The following is a 14,911-nucleotide window of genomic DNA, read 5'->3' as shown; positions in this document are numbered from 1 at the left end:
GACCTGCCTGGGGCGGATGCCAGGGAAAGGGGAGGAGAGGGAAGACAGTGTTAGCCCCGTGCTAGCCGCAGCCCAGGGGAGGTGGCAATGAAGGCCCCAGCACAAGTCGTCCCTGTGCCTCAGAGGGAGGGCTAGGAATTCCTCCCGGTTCCTGGCTGGTCTAGGGGAGTCCAGAAGACAGATTTCAGTGGCACGTGTGTAAATTTAGTGTGGAGCCGTTAGGGAGCCCTGTTAGGGGTAGTGTATGTGGGATAGAACAGAAGAGGAAGAGGCAGGCATCCACCCTACAAAAATGCACTGTGGAGAGTTGGATCACTTTTGTGTGGCCGTTCTCACCATGGTCGTGTAACTCCCACCCCAGTGATTGGGTGGGACCACACTAATAAGGTATACGGAACCTTAATGAGGGGATGGGTCAGTTTTGTCATCCCATTAGGCTTAAAATGAGCCTTCCCTTAGGCAGGAGGAGAGGATCTCACCACCACCAAGGAAGAAGAGCCAGGAGCCAGTTGTGTCTTTTGGACCCAGGATTCCGGCACTGAAAAGCTCCTGGAGCCAAGAGAGTGAGCTAGAGCAAGTGCTATGACCCTGAAGATGGTGAGAAGCGGTGACAGAGAAATGGCAGCAGGAGAGACCAGCAGGAGATGGCACGTGGAGTGAGAAAGCTAAGTGCCTTTGGGCAGGAGAATTGCTGGTGGAGTAGGGTGGCTCCAGGCTCTTGGTGGACCTAGGCTTGCCGACCCATGGAGCTAGAGCTGAGCACATTTGTGCTGAGGCCTACTGGCAGAGTGGGGTACTTTGGGCACTTATCGGCAGAGCTAAAAAAGCTTTCTAACACTTGCTTGAGCAGATCAGAGGCCGAGGGGGGACAGAGAGGCCCGCCTGTAGGCACAGCTGAGAAGAGGCTGTCCTGATGGAAGAACTGTATCCTGCGCGTTCCTCAACCTGAATTGTAACCTGTTACTTCCCTAACAAACCCCATAATCGTGAGTATTGCCTGTGAGTTGTGTGGCCATCACAATGAATTATCAAACTCAGCAGAGAAGCAGAGTGCTGCAGGAGGGATGCTTGGTGTCAGAATTGGTAAGGATGGTGGAGAGAGGAGGCATGTCTGACCTCTGGCTGCACAGGAATCCACCTTGGGCTGTTGGTCTTGATTCTCCTCCCTTTGTGAGGTTACAGGAGGTCAGACACTGCCCCCACACCAGTTTTACATGCACACGGGTGAAGCGACATGAGCCTAAGGCTTACATGACAGGGGAGAGCAGGCTGTGAGGGTCCTGGCCTGGGCAGCTTGGCCATTACCCTGCTTCCTCCCACAGAGCACAAATACCCCACAGGAGAGGCTGATGGCTTTTTTCTCTTTGCTCCCCCACCCCTGGCTTCACAGAGCAGTGACTAGACTGGGTAAGGGGGGTACACCTGCTGGCTAGGCAGAACCAGGATGTGGGTACAGTCCCCAAGCTGCAGGAAGGAGCTGGCCCACACCACACAGTGCCACCCCAGCCTGACTGACCTCGCTAATCCCAGCTGCCTTGGTTCCTGCCCAGAGCCTCCTCCGGCCAGTGAAGCCAGGCAGGATGGGGACAGCAGCCTCTGTTCTGGGCCCCACAGAACTCCAGGCCTGGGGGCTGCCCTGCCTTCCTGCCCTTGCCCACGCCCACCACCCTCTTGGCCTGTCCCTCCTGGTCCTGCCGCTGCCCAGAGCCACCTGCACACCTGTCAGCCCTGCACACCTGTCCTGGGCCAGGTGAGCAGGAGGATGGGTCTGTAACTCTCCCCCCGAAAACCAGCTCAGCTCCCTTCCCCGGGGCGGGGCACAGCTCTGCTGTGGGAAGGTCCCCTCTGGGGCTTCCCTTCCTGCACCCCAGGGACGATGGACTGGGTGAGGCGTGGCTTTAGGTGGGGCCAGAGGAGAGCAGCGGGACACATACAGGCCCAGGGTTCTGCTGCTCACACCTGAACACAGGTGAGGCTGGGTGCCTGGCCCGCTGCCACTGAGCTGGCCCAAACCAAAAAACGAAACATTTCCATCGAGTCGATTCTGACTCATAGGGGCCCTTTAGTAGAGTAGACTACCCCATAGAGTTTTGGTGAGCTGACCCAGCCTCTTTGAACTGGAGTCTGGGAGGGGTTGGTGGCTGAGCCCCACCCAGGCGCTGGTGAGGCAAGGTGTGGTCACCAGACCAGTTACTGGAATGAAGTTAACTGGCCTTAACAGGTGTAAGCATTTCAGCGGCCTGTCACCTGCTCTGCCTCTTCTGCTAACCTTTGCTCAGGTTGGAATCTCCCCTCCTGCTGGGCCTGTTTCAGCCCCTCCCATCCATTCCAGTTCAGCTCAGGAGGCTCAGCTCATATCACCCCCACTGAAAGATTTAAACAGAGAAAGGGGGAGGAGACATTAAGAAACGAGGATCACACGAAGAAGTGAGCACAGTCGGGGCGAAGCCAACGCTCCATGAATGGCAGCCATTACTGTTGTTAGTCTGCATGACAAGGTTTTGTGATAAACCCAAGCCCACCGTCAAGTCGATTTCAACTCATAGCGACCCTATAGGAATGAGTAGAACTGCCCCGTAGGGTTCCCAAGCCTGTAATCTTTGCAGAAGCAGGCTGTCTCACATCTTTCTCCCGCAGAACAGCTGGTGGGTTCGAACTGCCGATCTTTCGCTTAGCAGCTGAGTGCTCAGCCACTGTGGCACCAGGGCTCCTGTAAGCTTTGAGATAATTTCTGAGAATTCAGCCCTCCTCAGCCCAGCAGCGGCGATGGCCGTCTCCTCCCTCAGGCTGGCCGTCTGTGGCTCTTGCTCATCCTGCCCCTGAGTGTTGCCAATACCCCACAGGAACAACCCCCCCAAGTACCACTGCAATGCTGTGTTCTTCCTCATGACCGTATGATTTACTTTGAATCAAAAAACAATAATGCAACTCTTGTAAACCAAAAAAAAAAACGGCATAGCCGCTGCCCTTGAAGTTGACTCTGACCCATGGCGGCCCTACGTGTGTCAGACTAGAGCTGCTCCATAGGGTTTTCAAAGGCTGAGTTTTTGGCAGTAGACTGCCAGGCCTTTCTTCCAAGGTGCCTCTGGCTCGACTAGAATGGCCAACCACTGTTAGCAGCTGAGTGCGTTAACCGTTTGCACCACCCAGGATGCTAAGATACTTGTACGAAGACTTTTTTTTCCTCGCTACCCTTTATAACGTTGAAGATCCCAAAGATCCTGCACACATAAGGTGTTGGTGAGCTAACCTTTCGCTTATCTCTGAAGCAGATTACGCAGTTGTTAGGCACTTCAATGAAGATTATATATTTATTCACTTGGATGTATTAAGTAGACAATATAAAATAAGTTAGAAAAGAACGTGTATCCCCAAATATTGGAAGTTATCATTTCTGGGCAATATAAAAATACATAGAACATTACTTTTAATAAATGTAATCAATCTGAGATGCGTGTTAGATACAAATTCCTAACCGCCCTCCGCCGACTCAGAGGTTCTCATTCAGGTGCCCCCCAATCACACACACACCTACTCAGGTTAATTTTTATGCATAACCCAGTCCTACCACGTTTTTGAGTCTCAGGACTCCTTGGGAGTCTGATGTAAACTACAGGTCTTCTCCCTTGAAACACGAATGGACACACCCAATGTGGGGTGCACCTTTGGGGGGAACAGTCCATGGCTCCAGTTAAGAACCGATAATCTAGAATGAAGTCAGCCTTGCCCCTTCTCTTCCTCTTGTTCTCACTTTTCCTCGGAGACCTTCTTGCTCCCAGCTTCCTAAAGCTTGAGAACCTCTGCCAAGTGCCACAGCCCGGGCCACTGCAGCAGCATCCAGAGGCTGAACCGAGGGGCTTCCCTGCTGTCTGCCTGCAGGACAGGCCCTGCACCACTGCTTCAGCTGCCCCAAAGCTCTGATCCTGCCTGTTGTTAACATCAGCTGCCAAACTCTCTTCTGTTTGTCCTGCATGAACATGGTTTCTCGGATGCTGACCTGGTCCCTGGATGAGAGAGGGACATTTCATAGTATACGTGGGAATGGGTCGACGTGGTGGCTTCTGTGCTGAGGTGGGCTCTCAGCAGTACCAAGAGCATTTCAGGAACAAGTCTTAGGAGGAGATTTCTTACTGTGTGTTCCTCGAAGGTCATGGACAGCTGGGGCAGACAGCTCTGTGGCTTCAAGAGAAGGAGAGCCATCAGTAGGAGAGGCCGCTGGGGAGGGGAGTCCATGAGTGACAAGGAATGGGTGCAGCCACCAGGGGGCACCGCGGGCCAGTCGGAAAAGCTGCTCTGCCCATGAAGCAGTGAGATCTGGGGTGTGCTGCTCCAACAGGTCCTGAGTCCTGAGCCTGTGGGCACCAGGGTCCCCAGCCCTCCCTCCTCCCCGCATTTGTTCCAAGTTCTGTGCAGAGTGGGCATTCCTTGGCTTCTAAGCCCCTGATGGCACCCCTTCCCATGTCCTTTCCTCCTTGCTCCAGAGAGGTGCTGGAGGCAGGATGAAGTGCAGCAGGCTGACTTGCTTAAAACCACCAAACCAAACCTGATGCCATCAAACCGATTCTGACTCATAGCAACCCTCTAGGGCAGAGGAGAACTACCCGAGAGAGTTTCCAAGGCTGTCATCCTTATAGAAGCAGACTACCACATCTTTCTCCCATAAGCAGCTGGTGGGTTTGAAACGCCAACCTTTTGGTTAGCAGCCAAGCATTTAACCACTGCACCACCAGGGCTCCTAGACTTGCTTAGCCTGGGATAATAAAAACAAAGCCCGAACACTTTTCTTGTTTTTTAATATCTAAGATTAAAAAAACAAAAGATAAAAACCCAACAACCCAAACCACCCACTTGACCCTCAGCAACTCTCCTGGTCCTGGTCTCCCTCTCCAGTGCTGTCTAAAAGTGGGCTTCCTGGGCTGCCTGGCCAGTCCCTGGGTCCTGGTCAGGGAAGCCTTGAGCCCAAGGGGGCCTGACACCATGGTCTTCACCCTAGCCCCTGAGCAACCATGGACCCGGCCTTCCAGAAAGGCCAAGAGACACGGGTCTGAAAACACGTGGTTGCACCAGAAGTGTTCTCTTGAGGCCGAGCAGATGGTTATTTCTTGTGCAGAAACTTCATTTTGTTGCCTAAAGAGAGAAAATGAGAGCAGTTCACTGAGCAGGGGGAGGGGTGAGTACTCCATCATGGTGGGGATGCCTGGGCCCCCAGGATCCCAGAACCCAGGCCTGAGCTCTGGAGAAGCTGAGGGGTCATGCCCTTTCTGGAGGGACCCCTCTGCTCCTCATACACTGGCCTTTCCCTCATGGAAAGGGGTCTTCTGCAGACTTGGCAGGAAGAGTGTCAGGGTGGAGGAGGAGGGGCTTCTGAAAGCAACACAGGGAGCAGGGAGCATGGCTCGTCCCCACGGAGCCCAGGCAGGTGGACAGAGGCCTTCTGGTGTCCCTGGCCCTGCAGCCTCCTCCTCACTGGGCCTGCTCTCCTGGCCCTCTCTCCTTCTGCCAGCCCCCTCCTCTGCTTCCATGCATGCTTCCCAAGCTCAGCCCCCAGGAGATGAGAGAAGAGGATGGGGACAGGAAGTGGCGAGACATCCTGCGGCCCAGCAGAGGTGTGCGGGACATGCACTATGAGGATACGAGGAGGACAGGAAGTAGACACACCCAAGTTCTGTGTGATTGAGGCCCCAGCTCCTGCTCCCATGCAGCCCACGGCTGGGACCGGGCTGGTTTCCGGGACTGGTCCACCTTACCTAGTCCCTTCAGGAACCTATTGACACCGCCGTGCTCGCTGCTGGGGAGTGTCTCCAGGTACTCCTGGGCGCGGACTTCAAACAGACCTGTGGACAAGACCCTGCCAGTGTAGTGCCTCCTCTTTGTACTTCTGAACATAGCTATTTCCTTCTTCTGCCCTTATCAACCTGCTCTGAAGCATAAGGTTTATCCCATAACCCATTGCCATCGAGTCGATTTCAACCCATAGCAACCCCATAAGGCAGAGCAGAACTCCCCCATACGGTTTCCAAGGAGCACCTTGTGGATTGTAACTGCTGACTTTTTGGTTAGCAACCATAACTCTTAACCACTACTCCACCAGGGCTTCCATAAGGTTTATAAAGGATTTTATGACCCTTATAATTGCCCAATCTTGTGGAATAACAGTTTCTGGAAAACTAGCTTGTACACGAAAGCCCATTTTCAGTCAACCAACACCTAGCGAGCATCTGCCCTGAGTTAAGGACGTGCCAGACAGCCCTGGCTCAGCCACCCACAGGCCTTCCTCCACAGGAGGGACCTGGGGACCCGTTTCCCACCTGCGAACTCGGGGGCCTGGACCAGCTAACACTTGGGTCCTGCAGGTCTAAGCCCCTCTCTGATGACCCAGGGACAGAGCAGTCCTTTCATGTTATTTTTAAGCTCTCCTGTCTCCCATCTCTTTACCAAATTGTCGTTAAGCTGCCATCCCATCAGCCCCCAACTCATGGTGACCCCATACACAGCACGCTTGAGCCATTCCCATGATCGGTTGCGGACTGGGTTATGATTAGCAGGGTTTTCGCTGGCTGATTTTCAGAAGTAGATCCCCAGGCCTTTCTCCCTAGTCTGTCTTAGTCTGGAAGCGCCACTGAAACCTGCTCAGCATCATAACCACACACAGGCCTCCGCCGACAGACGGTGGTGGCCGCGCACTGGTGGGAAACGAACCTGAGCCCCTGCAGGGAAGGCAAAAATCCTATCCCTGAGCCACCAGTGCCCGCTGTCTATCAGATAGGTCCCGGCAGATCTCCCACCGAAGTTCTTCCGTCCCTTCGGACAGGGCGTGCCAGAACCGCCTGAGGGACGCAGGGCTGGGGCTTCTCAGTCTCTGAGCTCCCGCCACCAGCGCACACGAGCTCTGGCCGGGGCCTCACCAGGACCTCCGTGGTCCTGCCCGACCCCTCTCTGCGCAGCCCCCCTCACCGAGATTCACCAACGTTTCCAGTCTCAGGCCCCCAGTGGCCTTGGGATGAAAAGAGAAAGCAAGCCGCGCGGCTTCTCCCTTTTCCCCACACCTCTCCCTCCTCCACCCCCGAAGGACAATGGACCCCAGCAGCGGGGCCCGGGAGGAGAAGGAGCAGGCAGAAGGGAAACGAAGGCTGCCCCAGCCGGCCTCCCCGCGGCCCGGGACCCTCACCCTTGGCGTCCTGCCGGCGCAGCGCCCGCTCCTGCGCGAAGCTGCGGAACGTCTGGGTCTCCATGAAGACCTCGAGGAAGCGGCGCAGGCTCCGGGACGACACGGCCTTGCGGAAGGCCTCCCGCTGCAGCGTCCGCTCCTCGCGCTCGCCCGGCGTCAGGAACAGCGAGTAGTGACCCACGGTCTCCACGAAGAAGCGCACGAACGCCTCGGACACCACCACGTTGAGGGGGCTGCACTCGGGGCCTGGGGGCGGGGCGCGCGGTGAGGGCGGGGCCGGGGGCGGGGCGCGCGGTGATAGGGGAGGGGCCTGGGGAGGGCCGGGAACTGGAAGCAGAGGGGGCGGGACGTGGGGAGGAGCAGGGGTGGGCGATGGGCGCGGGCCCGGGGGAGCGGCGCCTGGGGCGGGCGGGGCGGGGCCCTGAGGCAGCGGGGGCGGGACATGGAGGGGCCTGGGGCAGGCAGTGAGGGGCTGGCGATGGGACTGAGCCTGAGGGGGCAGTGGGGGCTGGCCGGGTGGGGCCGGAGCCTCTAACCACTTAGTGTAGGAAGAGAGCGTTAGTTCCTCCGTGGCTGACCATCATTACCGGAGAAAGGTCACCCTGTTACGAAGTCAACGCTCCCTCCCTAAATAAGCGTCCTAGGGCCTCGGTAGGGGAGTGGGAAACGCTCCCCGAGTCCCTCTTGGGCACAAGGCCCAAAGGAGAGCAGAGCGCCCAATCCCTCTAGAGCTGAGTCTGCAGGGCCCTGCGGAAGGGGCAGCGGGCAGGTGTGTCTGGGGGCCGCTGAGCTTGCCTTGGGCCTGCGGCGGGGGCGTGGCGGGGGCGTCTGGGGACCCGCGGAGCTTGCTCCTTCCTGCGGAGGGGGCAGCGGCCAGGTGCGTCTGGTACCCGCTGAGCTTGCTCCGTCCTGCGGAGGAGGCAGCGGGCAGGTGCGTCTGGGAGCTGCTCTGCTTGCTCTGTCCTGCGGGGGCAGGGGGCGGGTGAGTCTGGGACCCGCTGAGCTTGCTCCGCCCTGCGGAGGAGGCAGCGGGCAGGTGCGTCTGGGAGCTGCTCAGCTTGCTCTGTCCTGCGGGGGCAGGGGCCGGGTGAGTCTGGGACCCGCTGAGCTTGCTCCGCCCTGCGGAGGAGGTTAGCGGGCAGGTGTGTCCGGGGGCTGCTAAACTTGCTCCGCTGCGGAGGGGGCAGTGGGCAGGTGCCTCTGGGGGGCCGCACTCACCAGGCCTGCTGTCTGGGGGCCCCTCCTCATGCTCGCTGGCCAGCTCGTTCCTCTGCTCTAGAACATGCTCCAGGGCCGCCTGCAGCTTGCGGGGCAGGATGGAGTCCTCGTCGTCCATCTGGGAAGCGGGGGTGATGTGGAGATGTGGCTGCCGGCCGGCACTGGACCAGTGTGTGCGCCCCAGGGCAGCCACCTCTGTCAGGGCTGAGGCCACTGTTTACCAGCCGCATGAGCCTACACTGTCTACTGCATTGTGAAGACTAAATGCAATACAACTACCCTGTGGAAGTGCTTGGGGCTTACTGGATATTCAGTAAGTCTCCCATGGCCCCCACCTGTAAGGCCCATCCAGGGACTGTGGCCAGGGCAAGAAGCCCTCAGGGGATAGGCCTATGAGTTCCTGAGGGCCTCAGGAAGCGGAGGTGGGCAGCACCCAGTAATAAACAGCACCCATACCACGGAGCTTCTCAGCAATGCGGCAGCTCCGAGTGCAAAGGAAAATCCAGGAAACCTTTCTGTTATTAGTCTTTGCAAGAGACAAAAAGAAAATAAATGTGTATTGTTTTCTCTGACAGTGGCAGTGGTTTATTATCATAGAAAACCCGTGAAAGCCAAAGCACTCTTCATCTGGCTCTCTGTAGTTTTCCCACCCCAAGACAGCTGGCATTGGCATTTTTGGTGAGTTTTACTTTCAACCTTAAGATGCATATGTACATATATTTTCTTTCCTTTTTAAAAAAACCCAGATCAGCAATTTTGCGTCCTAATTTTTTCCACTTAATATTATATCTTGAGCGTTTCTGCTTGTCATCGTTTTACTCTTTAAAGCATGTTGAACAAGTGCCTAGAGTTATAACTTACGCAAAGATTCTAACTGTGAGACGTGCATTTTGTGACAGAACCCATGGAAATCCATCCCCTGCCCCTGCCTCGCCTGCACCCAGCCCTGGTCTGTGCCACTGGCCCCCAGCCTCCCAGAGGGGACAGCTGATTCCCGAACGAGGAAGAGGGAATCAGATGGAATCAGCCTGACTCACCTGCCTGAGGAACCGGTTGTTGTCTAGATCAACCACAAGCACCTACAGGACAAGAGGGAAAGGTACCAATGTTATTGTCACCATGGCCTTGGGGACACAGAGGTGACCCTTTGCCTCCTCCTTCCCAGCACACAGCAATGCAGTTGGGGTGGGGGGCACTCAGGGTTCCCTGCGCGGCTACTGCACCCACAGTGACAGGAGGGTTGGGGCAGAGCTGTCCTGAATGGCCTGCTTTCAGTGCTGCCGCTGCAGGCGGGGACATGCTTACAGACTCACTGAGGCAGCCTTTCCTTAGTGTGGGGGCTGCTGAGGTAAAGACCCTCCATTTGTTCCCACTCCCGACCCCACAGCTTTTCCCTCCCAGCTACCCACGCAACCTTGTCACTTCTCACTGTGGGAAAGAGGGGTCCGTGCCTCCTAGGGGAGCAGGAAGGGGTGCAGAGAAGCAGGACCCAGCCGGAGAGAGTTGTGCTGGGTGGTGGGCTTTCACTGGTTAAAGCTGCCTCCTCAGAGTGGCTGAGATTTGGGGCAGAACTGGGTGGGCAAGTGAGGCACTGATGGCTGAAATTCAGAGCCCTGCCCTCAGGCTCCCTGTCCTCAGGCTCAAAGGCCCCATTCTGACTTGCTGACCTCAAGAGCTTAACCTGAGAGCCTAAGGCCTGTGAGGGAGGAGGCTGAGCGGCCCCAGCACACCCACGTTGAGAGAGTGCTCAGATGCCTGAGACACTGCCGTAAGGGAATAGGCACTCCCTCCTACTCAAACAGGTCTTCTGGGGTCAGACTGAGCCACCCTAGGCACCACGAGCACCCAGACGAGCATCTCATGGCTCTAATCCCAGCGGGAGACTGCAGTCTGAAGGCTGGTGTTCAGTGGCTTCAGGAGGGGGTTCAGGGACGGGGTGGGTTGAGCCCCCCAGCTCCTCTGACACCCAGTGAGAAGTCCCAATTTAGGGGAAGGGGCTGTGGCTAAATAACAGAGTTCAAGCAGGATGCAGGACATGGACAGTAAGGATGTTTTGGTGGCTGTCTTTGTAACTTACACATGCAGTCTTTGTACTTGGTTATTAAATGGACATGAAAATGCACCTCCGTCACCTCCTCCAGTGCCCTCCCCCCTGGGTGCTGAGGATCAGGGGACGGGGTGGGGGCCGACTCCTCTCAGGGCCTGTGGGTGCCGGTGTCCCAGACAGCGTGGTGTCCACGTGCCCACACCTGCCTGCTTGCTTGCCTCCTGCCTGTGGTGTCAGCCTTAGGCTCACCTCCTCCAGTCTGTCCTAGTGGGTGTGGTGGCCCAGTGTCCCTATCCACTCACCTCCTCCAGCCTGTCCCCGTGGGCATGGTGGCCCACTGCCCCTGCCTGCTCACCTCCTCTAGCCTGTCCCAGTGGGCATAGTGGTCCAGTGTCCCTAGCCACTCACCTCCTCCAGCCTGTCCTAGTGGGTGTGGTGGCCCAGTGTCCCTATCCACTCACCTCCTCCAGCCTATCCCAGTGGGTGTGGTGGCCCAGTGTCCCCACCCACTTACCTCCTCCAGCCTGTCCCAGTAGGCATGGTGGCCCACTGTCCCTATGCACTCACCTCGTCCAGCCTGTCCCAGTGCGTGTGGTGGCCCAGTGTCCCATCTACTCACCTCCTCCAGCCTGTCCCAGTGGGCATGGTGGCCCAGTGTCCCTGCCTGCTCACCTTCTCCAGCCTGTCTCAGTGGGTGCGGTGGCCCAGTGTCTTACTTCCCCCTCACCTCCTCCAGCCTGTCCCAGTGGGTGTGGTGGCCCAGTGTCCTGCCGACTCACCTCCTCCAGCCTGTCCCAGTGGGCGTGGTGGCCCAGTGTCTTCCTCTCCCTCCCCCTCACCTCCCCCAGCCTGTCTCAGTGGGCGTGGTGGTCCAGTGTCCCCTGTCCCCCCCACCTCCCCCAGCCTGTCCCAGTGGGCGTGGTGGCCCAATGTCCCCTGTCCACCCACTCACCTCCTCCAGTGGCAGCTCCTGGAGCAGAGGCAGTGTGCTGGTGAGCAGGCCAATGAGGAAGGGGGTGGGTGAGCACACGATGTCGATCATGGAGGGTGGCAGCACCGGGACGTAGGTGTGCTGCCAGGTGAAGGGGTAGGTGAGTGCCACCACCGAGTGGCAGCAGGTAGACAGGGTGCTGTGGGACAGAGAGGAGCCATCAGCAGGCAGAGAATGCACAGGAACACCCAGCTGGGCTTGCGGGGCCGTCTCAGAGAAATGTCAGGGCTTAACCGCATACTGGCTAGAGAGGGTCTTGCTGTGTGAGGCAGACGTCATAACTCAGTCCCTACATCGGGGGTCTTAGGCACACTGGGCCTACGCTAGAGGCGCTAAGACAGAGCTAAAACCAAAACCAAACTTTGCTGTTGAGTTGACTCTGATTCCCAGCGGCCACATGTGACGGAGTAGAACCGCCCTATAGGGTTTCCTAGGCTGTAATCTTTATGGGACCAGATTGCCAGGTCTTTTCCCCCATGGGACCACTGGGTGGGTTCAAACTGCTGACCTTTAGGTTAGAAAGGTCCGCAGCTGAGTGCTTTAAGGGCTGTGCCACCAGGGCTCCCTATTTTGAGTGTGCTCGTGTGTTTTCATGCTGATGATGCAAGGGCAGTCCACCGGCCTGGGGGCACTGAGGGTCTCTCCAGGCGAGCTTGGCACACAGCTTAGGAGTGAGTGCGGGTGAGAGGAGTGTCTTCCTGGGTTTCAGAAGGACCTTCAGGAAAAGAGCCCTTGTGGCTGGCTCACATCACAGAGTGGGTGGAGGGAGGAAATGCTAGTGCCTGCAGCTGTGGTCACTTTGTACAAGAGGGAGTGGAGGGAAGGCCCTGTGGGAAGTGGCTGGTCACAGAGTAAAAGGTGGGCAGAGATGACATGGGTCAGGTCCCAGAAAGTTTTGCTGCACGGTCATGGTTCCTGAGGTGAAGCGTTGTTCCGGAGACATCAGGATACACCTGTGAGGACCAGAGCTCTCCTGGAACAGATGCTTCAGTTCCGGCTGCCACCATGCCCCTGGGCCACACATACTAAACCAGCTTCTAACTCATCAATAGGCTACCAAGAATCTGGATGGCGCTTCCACTAAGATGCTACCAGGAAGGTAGTAACAAGTTTCTCAAACACCCTGGGACCTTCAAGGGTGGTTCAGTGTCCTTCAGCGCAGCACACCGTGCCCAGTGTCTCTCCTCCTGGCGCATTGGCCCAAGGACAGTAACTGGACGAGGGAAGGTAAACCTTGGTCTGGTGGCAGGTGAAGCCCAGTGCGAGGGGGTGTCACCACGCAGTTATGTGGCACAGAGCTTACAAAAAACACAGGGCTGGATCTCAGGAAAACGGGTCCTGCTACCACCTGTGCGACCCCAGGTGAAGCCCTTAATTTCCCTTGGCCTCAGATTCCTCATCTATAAAATAAGTAAATGGACATGATACCCTCCAGTGTCCTTCCAGCTTTACAGTCTGTGAACCATGAATACGAGAGCAAGTAAAAGTCAGGAGCTAGAAATCGGAGCTTCGCGTTGAGGCCACAAAGAGAACCACGCTGGTCATTAGGAGGTAGTTCTAAGGCTCCTTAGTGGAGACAGGACAGAAAAACAATGGAACATCTCTGTCTGAGAAACTAATGGACAGAAGCGTCTGAGAGGCTCAGAGCGGCCACAGTCCAAAGAGGAAGATGACAACACAAATCAGCAGAGCCTGGAGGGATCCAACTCCAGAGAGGAACTGGAGTACGTTTCTAACCTGGGAACACCTTAGTGTTGGGTTTGGAGTAGAAGACAACCTGGGGCTCTGCTGTTCTCTCAAACTTGCTTCAAATGGTATGTGCTTGGTGTTTTGATGCAGAAATAGGTAGTTAATTCTTAATATTTAGTCAGACTGATGCTAGTATGTTATTAAAACATACCAGGACTTTGCCGGATTAAACATATTTACCTCAAACACTCTGCTAAGCACACCGAGGACCAACCAGACCTCTGAGCAGTACTTTGGGTCCCCGAGCACAAACGTGGCTTTGGGTAAACTCATCTATCTAGTGGACAAGCTCACAAACCCAACCTTCTTCCGAGACGGCAGACATTGTTGAGTGCGACAGATTCTAGACAGGATATGGAACCCTCACTTAAGTTTACGAAAACTGCTTAAAATTAACCAAAAGAATGCTGTAGGATGAAGGTACACACTACAAATGAACTTCTTTATGTAGTTACCCATGTGTCAACGCCAAGGTTCAAACTCCAGAGTCTGTCAAGTTTTGACCACGTATTCTACTTACCATTTACCAGTAGTCTGTCATTAGACTTACAGGCTTAACACACTACAAAAGGATAAAAAGTAAATTTCTTAAATATTAAAAGTGTTGTCTTATCTAAAACTTTTGCACAAATGTATTTATGTACTGTGCTGCCTTTATTATTCAGCCTGGTCTGTAGGTCCAGCCAAAACTTAAAGAAACTGAAAAACAAAATGTTTATCACCAGGGAACTGAAGAAAAGGGTCCAGAAAAATATTTATTTGGGTTGTTAGGACGATGGAACAAGCCATCACCACAACATTCTCTCTTTTCCCATCTGTAACACTTGGGCTTGACAGAGGCTTATGAAACACTCAATGTCCACTCTGAAGATGAAACGGAGCAAAAATGTTATTCTAAATTTGTTAGATTTTTGGCTCAACTTAAAACCCTTTTATAACTCATACAGTGTCTGCCAACAGTCCCCTGCTACTTCCTCTTGCAGTGGGCAGCCTAGGTAGCCATGGTGAATAAATCAGTCATGGGTGTGAGAGGATGTTGGGACAGTGACTAAAGGTTCACTCCGGGACTTCACAGCCATGCTGAGTCTGTGCCACGTCCTGTTCTGTGGTCTCACAGAGATGGGGTGACAGAGGGAAGTCAGGAGGACGAGGCGCCACGTGGAATACTGGGCCCGGTGAAGGGGATGGAGGCACAGCCTCCAACGTGTGCTGGAGGTGCTGGAGGTTCCTCACAGACCTTCCCAGGCCAGACAACAGCAGCCAGTGACTGTCCCCCCAACCCATGTGTCATGGATTGAATTGTGTCCCCCAAAATATCTATCAACGTGCCTAGGCCATGATTCCCAGCATTGTGTGATTATCCACCATTTTGTCATCTGATGGGATTTCCCTGTGTGTGTAAACACTACCTCTAAGATGTTAATGAGGGGGGATTAGAGGCAGTTACGTTAACGTGGCAGAACTCAATCTACAAGATCAGCTCGTGTCTTAAATCAATCTCTTTTGAGATATAAAAGAGAGACGTGAGCAGAGAGACAGGGGGACCACACACCACCAAGAAACAAGAGCCAAGAGAAGAGCGTGTCCTTTGGACCAGCAGTCCCTGTGCTAAGGAACTTCTTGACTCAGGAAGACTGATGACAAGGACCTTTCCCCAGACTGACAGAATGAGGAACCTTCCCCTGGAGCTGGCACCCTGAATTTGGACTTCTAGCCTCCTAGCCTCCTAGACTGCGAA

General features: G+C 55.5%; 1 protein-coding gene and 1 long non-coding RNA gene across 2 annotated transcripts in view; one reads left to right on the top strand and one right to left on the bottom strand.

Moving 5' to 3' along the window:
* Positions 1 to 1,403: 1,403 nt before the first annotated feature.
* Positions 1,404 to 14,911, bottom strand: part of DENND2A (DENN domain containing 2A) — a 59,012-nt gene continuing 45,504 nt past the window's right edge. The window contains exons 14-19 of the mRNA XM_064289643.1: positions 11,386 to 11,563; positions 9,424 to 9,465; positions 8,387 to 8,504; positions 7,169 to 7,414; positions 5,748 to 5,834; positions 1,404 to 5,127 (exon numbers count right to left, since the gene is read on the bottom strand). Of these exons, the coding sequence (XP_064145713.1) occupies positions 5,096 to 5,127; positions 5,748 to 5,834; positions 7,169 to 7,414; positions 8,387 to 8,504; positions 9,424 to 9,465; positions 11,386 to 11,563 (703 nt within the window). The 3' untranslated portion in view covers positions 1,404 to 5,095. The remainder of the gene's footprint in view (positions 5,128 to 5,747; positions 5,835 to 7,168; positions 7,415 to 8,386; positions 8,505 to 9,423; positions 9,466 to 11,385; positions 11,564 to 14,911) is intronic.
* LOC135232217 (uncharacterized) lies at positions 8,501 to 13,017 on the top strand. The gene is made up of 4 exons (XR_010322591.1): positions 8,501 to 8,699; positions 8,962 to 9,064; positions 9,286 to 9,485; positions 12,477 to 13,017. It is a non-coding gene; the product is annotated as an uncharacterized LOC135232217 (long non-coding RNA).

Source organism: Loxodonta africana, chromosome 8 (assembly GCF_030014295.1).
Source record: "Loxodonta africana isolate mLoxAfr1 chromosome 8, mLoxAfr1.hap2, whole genome shotgun sequence".
Classification (NCBI taxonomy): domain Eukaryota; kingdom Metazoa; phylum Chordata; class Mammalia; order Proboscidea; family Elephantidae; genus Loxodonta; species Loxodonta africana.
This window is presented reverse-complemented; position numbering and strand designations above follow the sequence as displayed.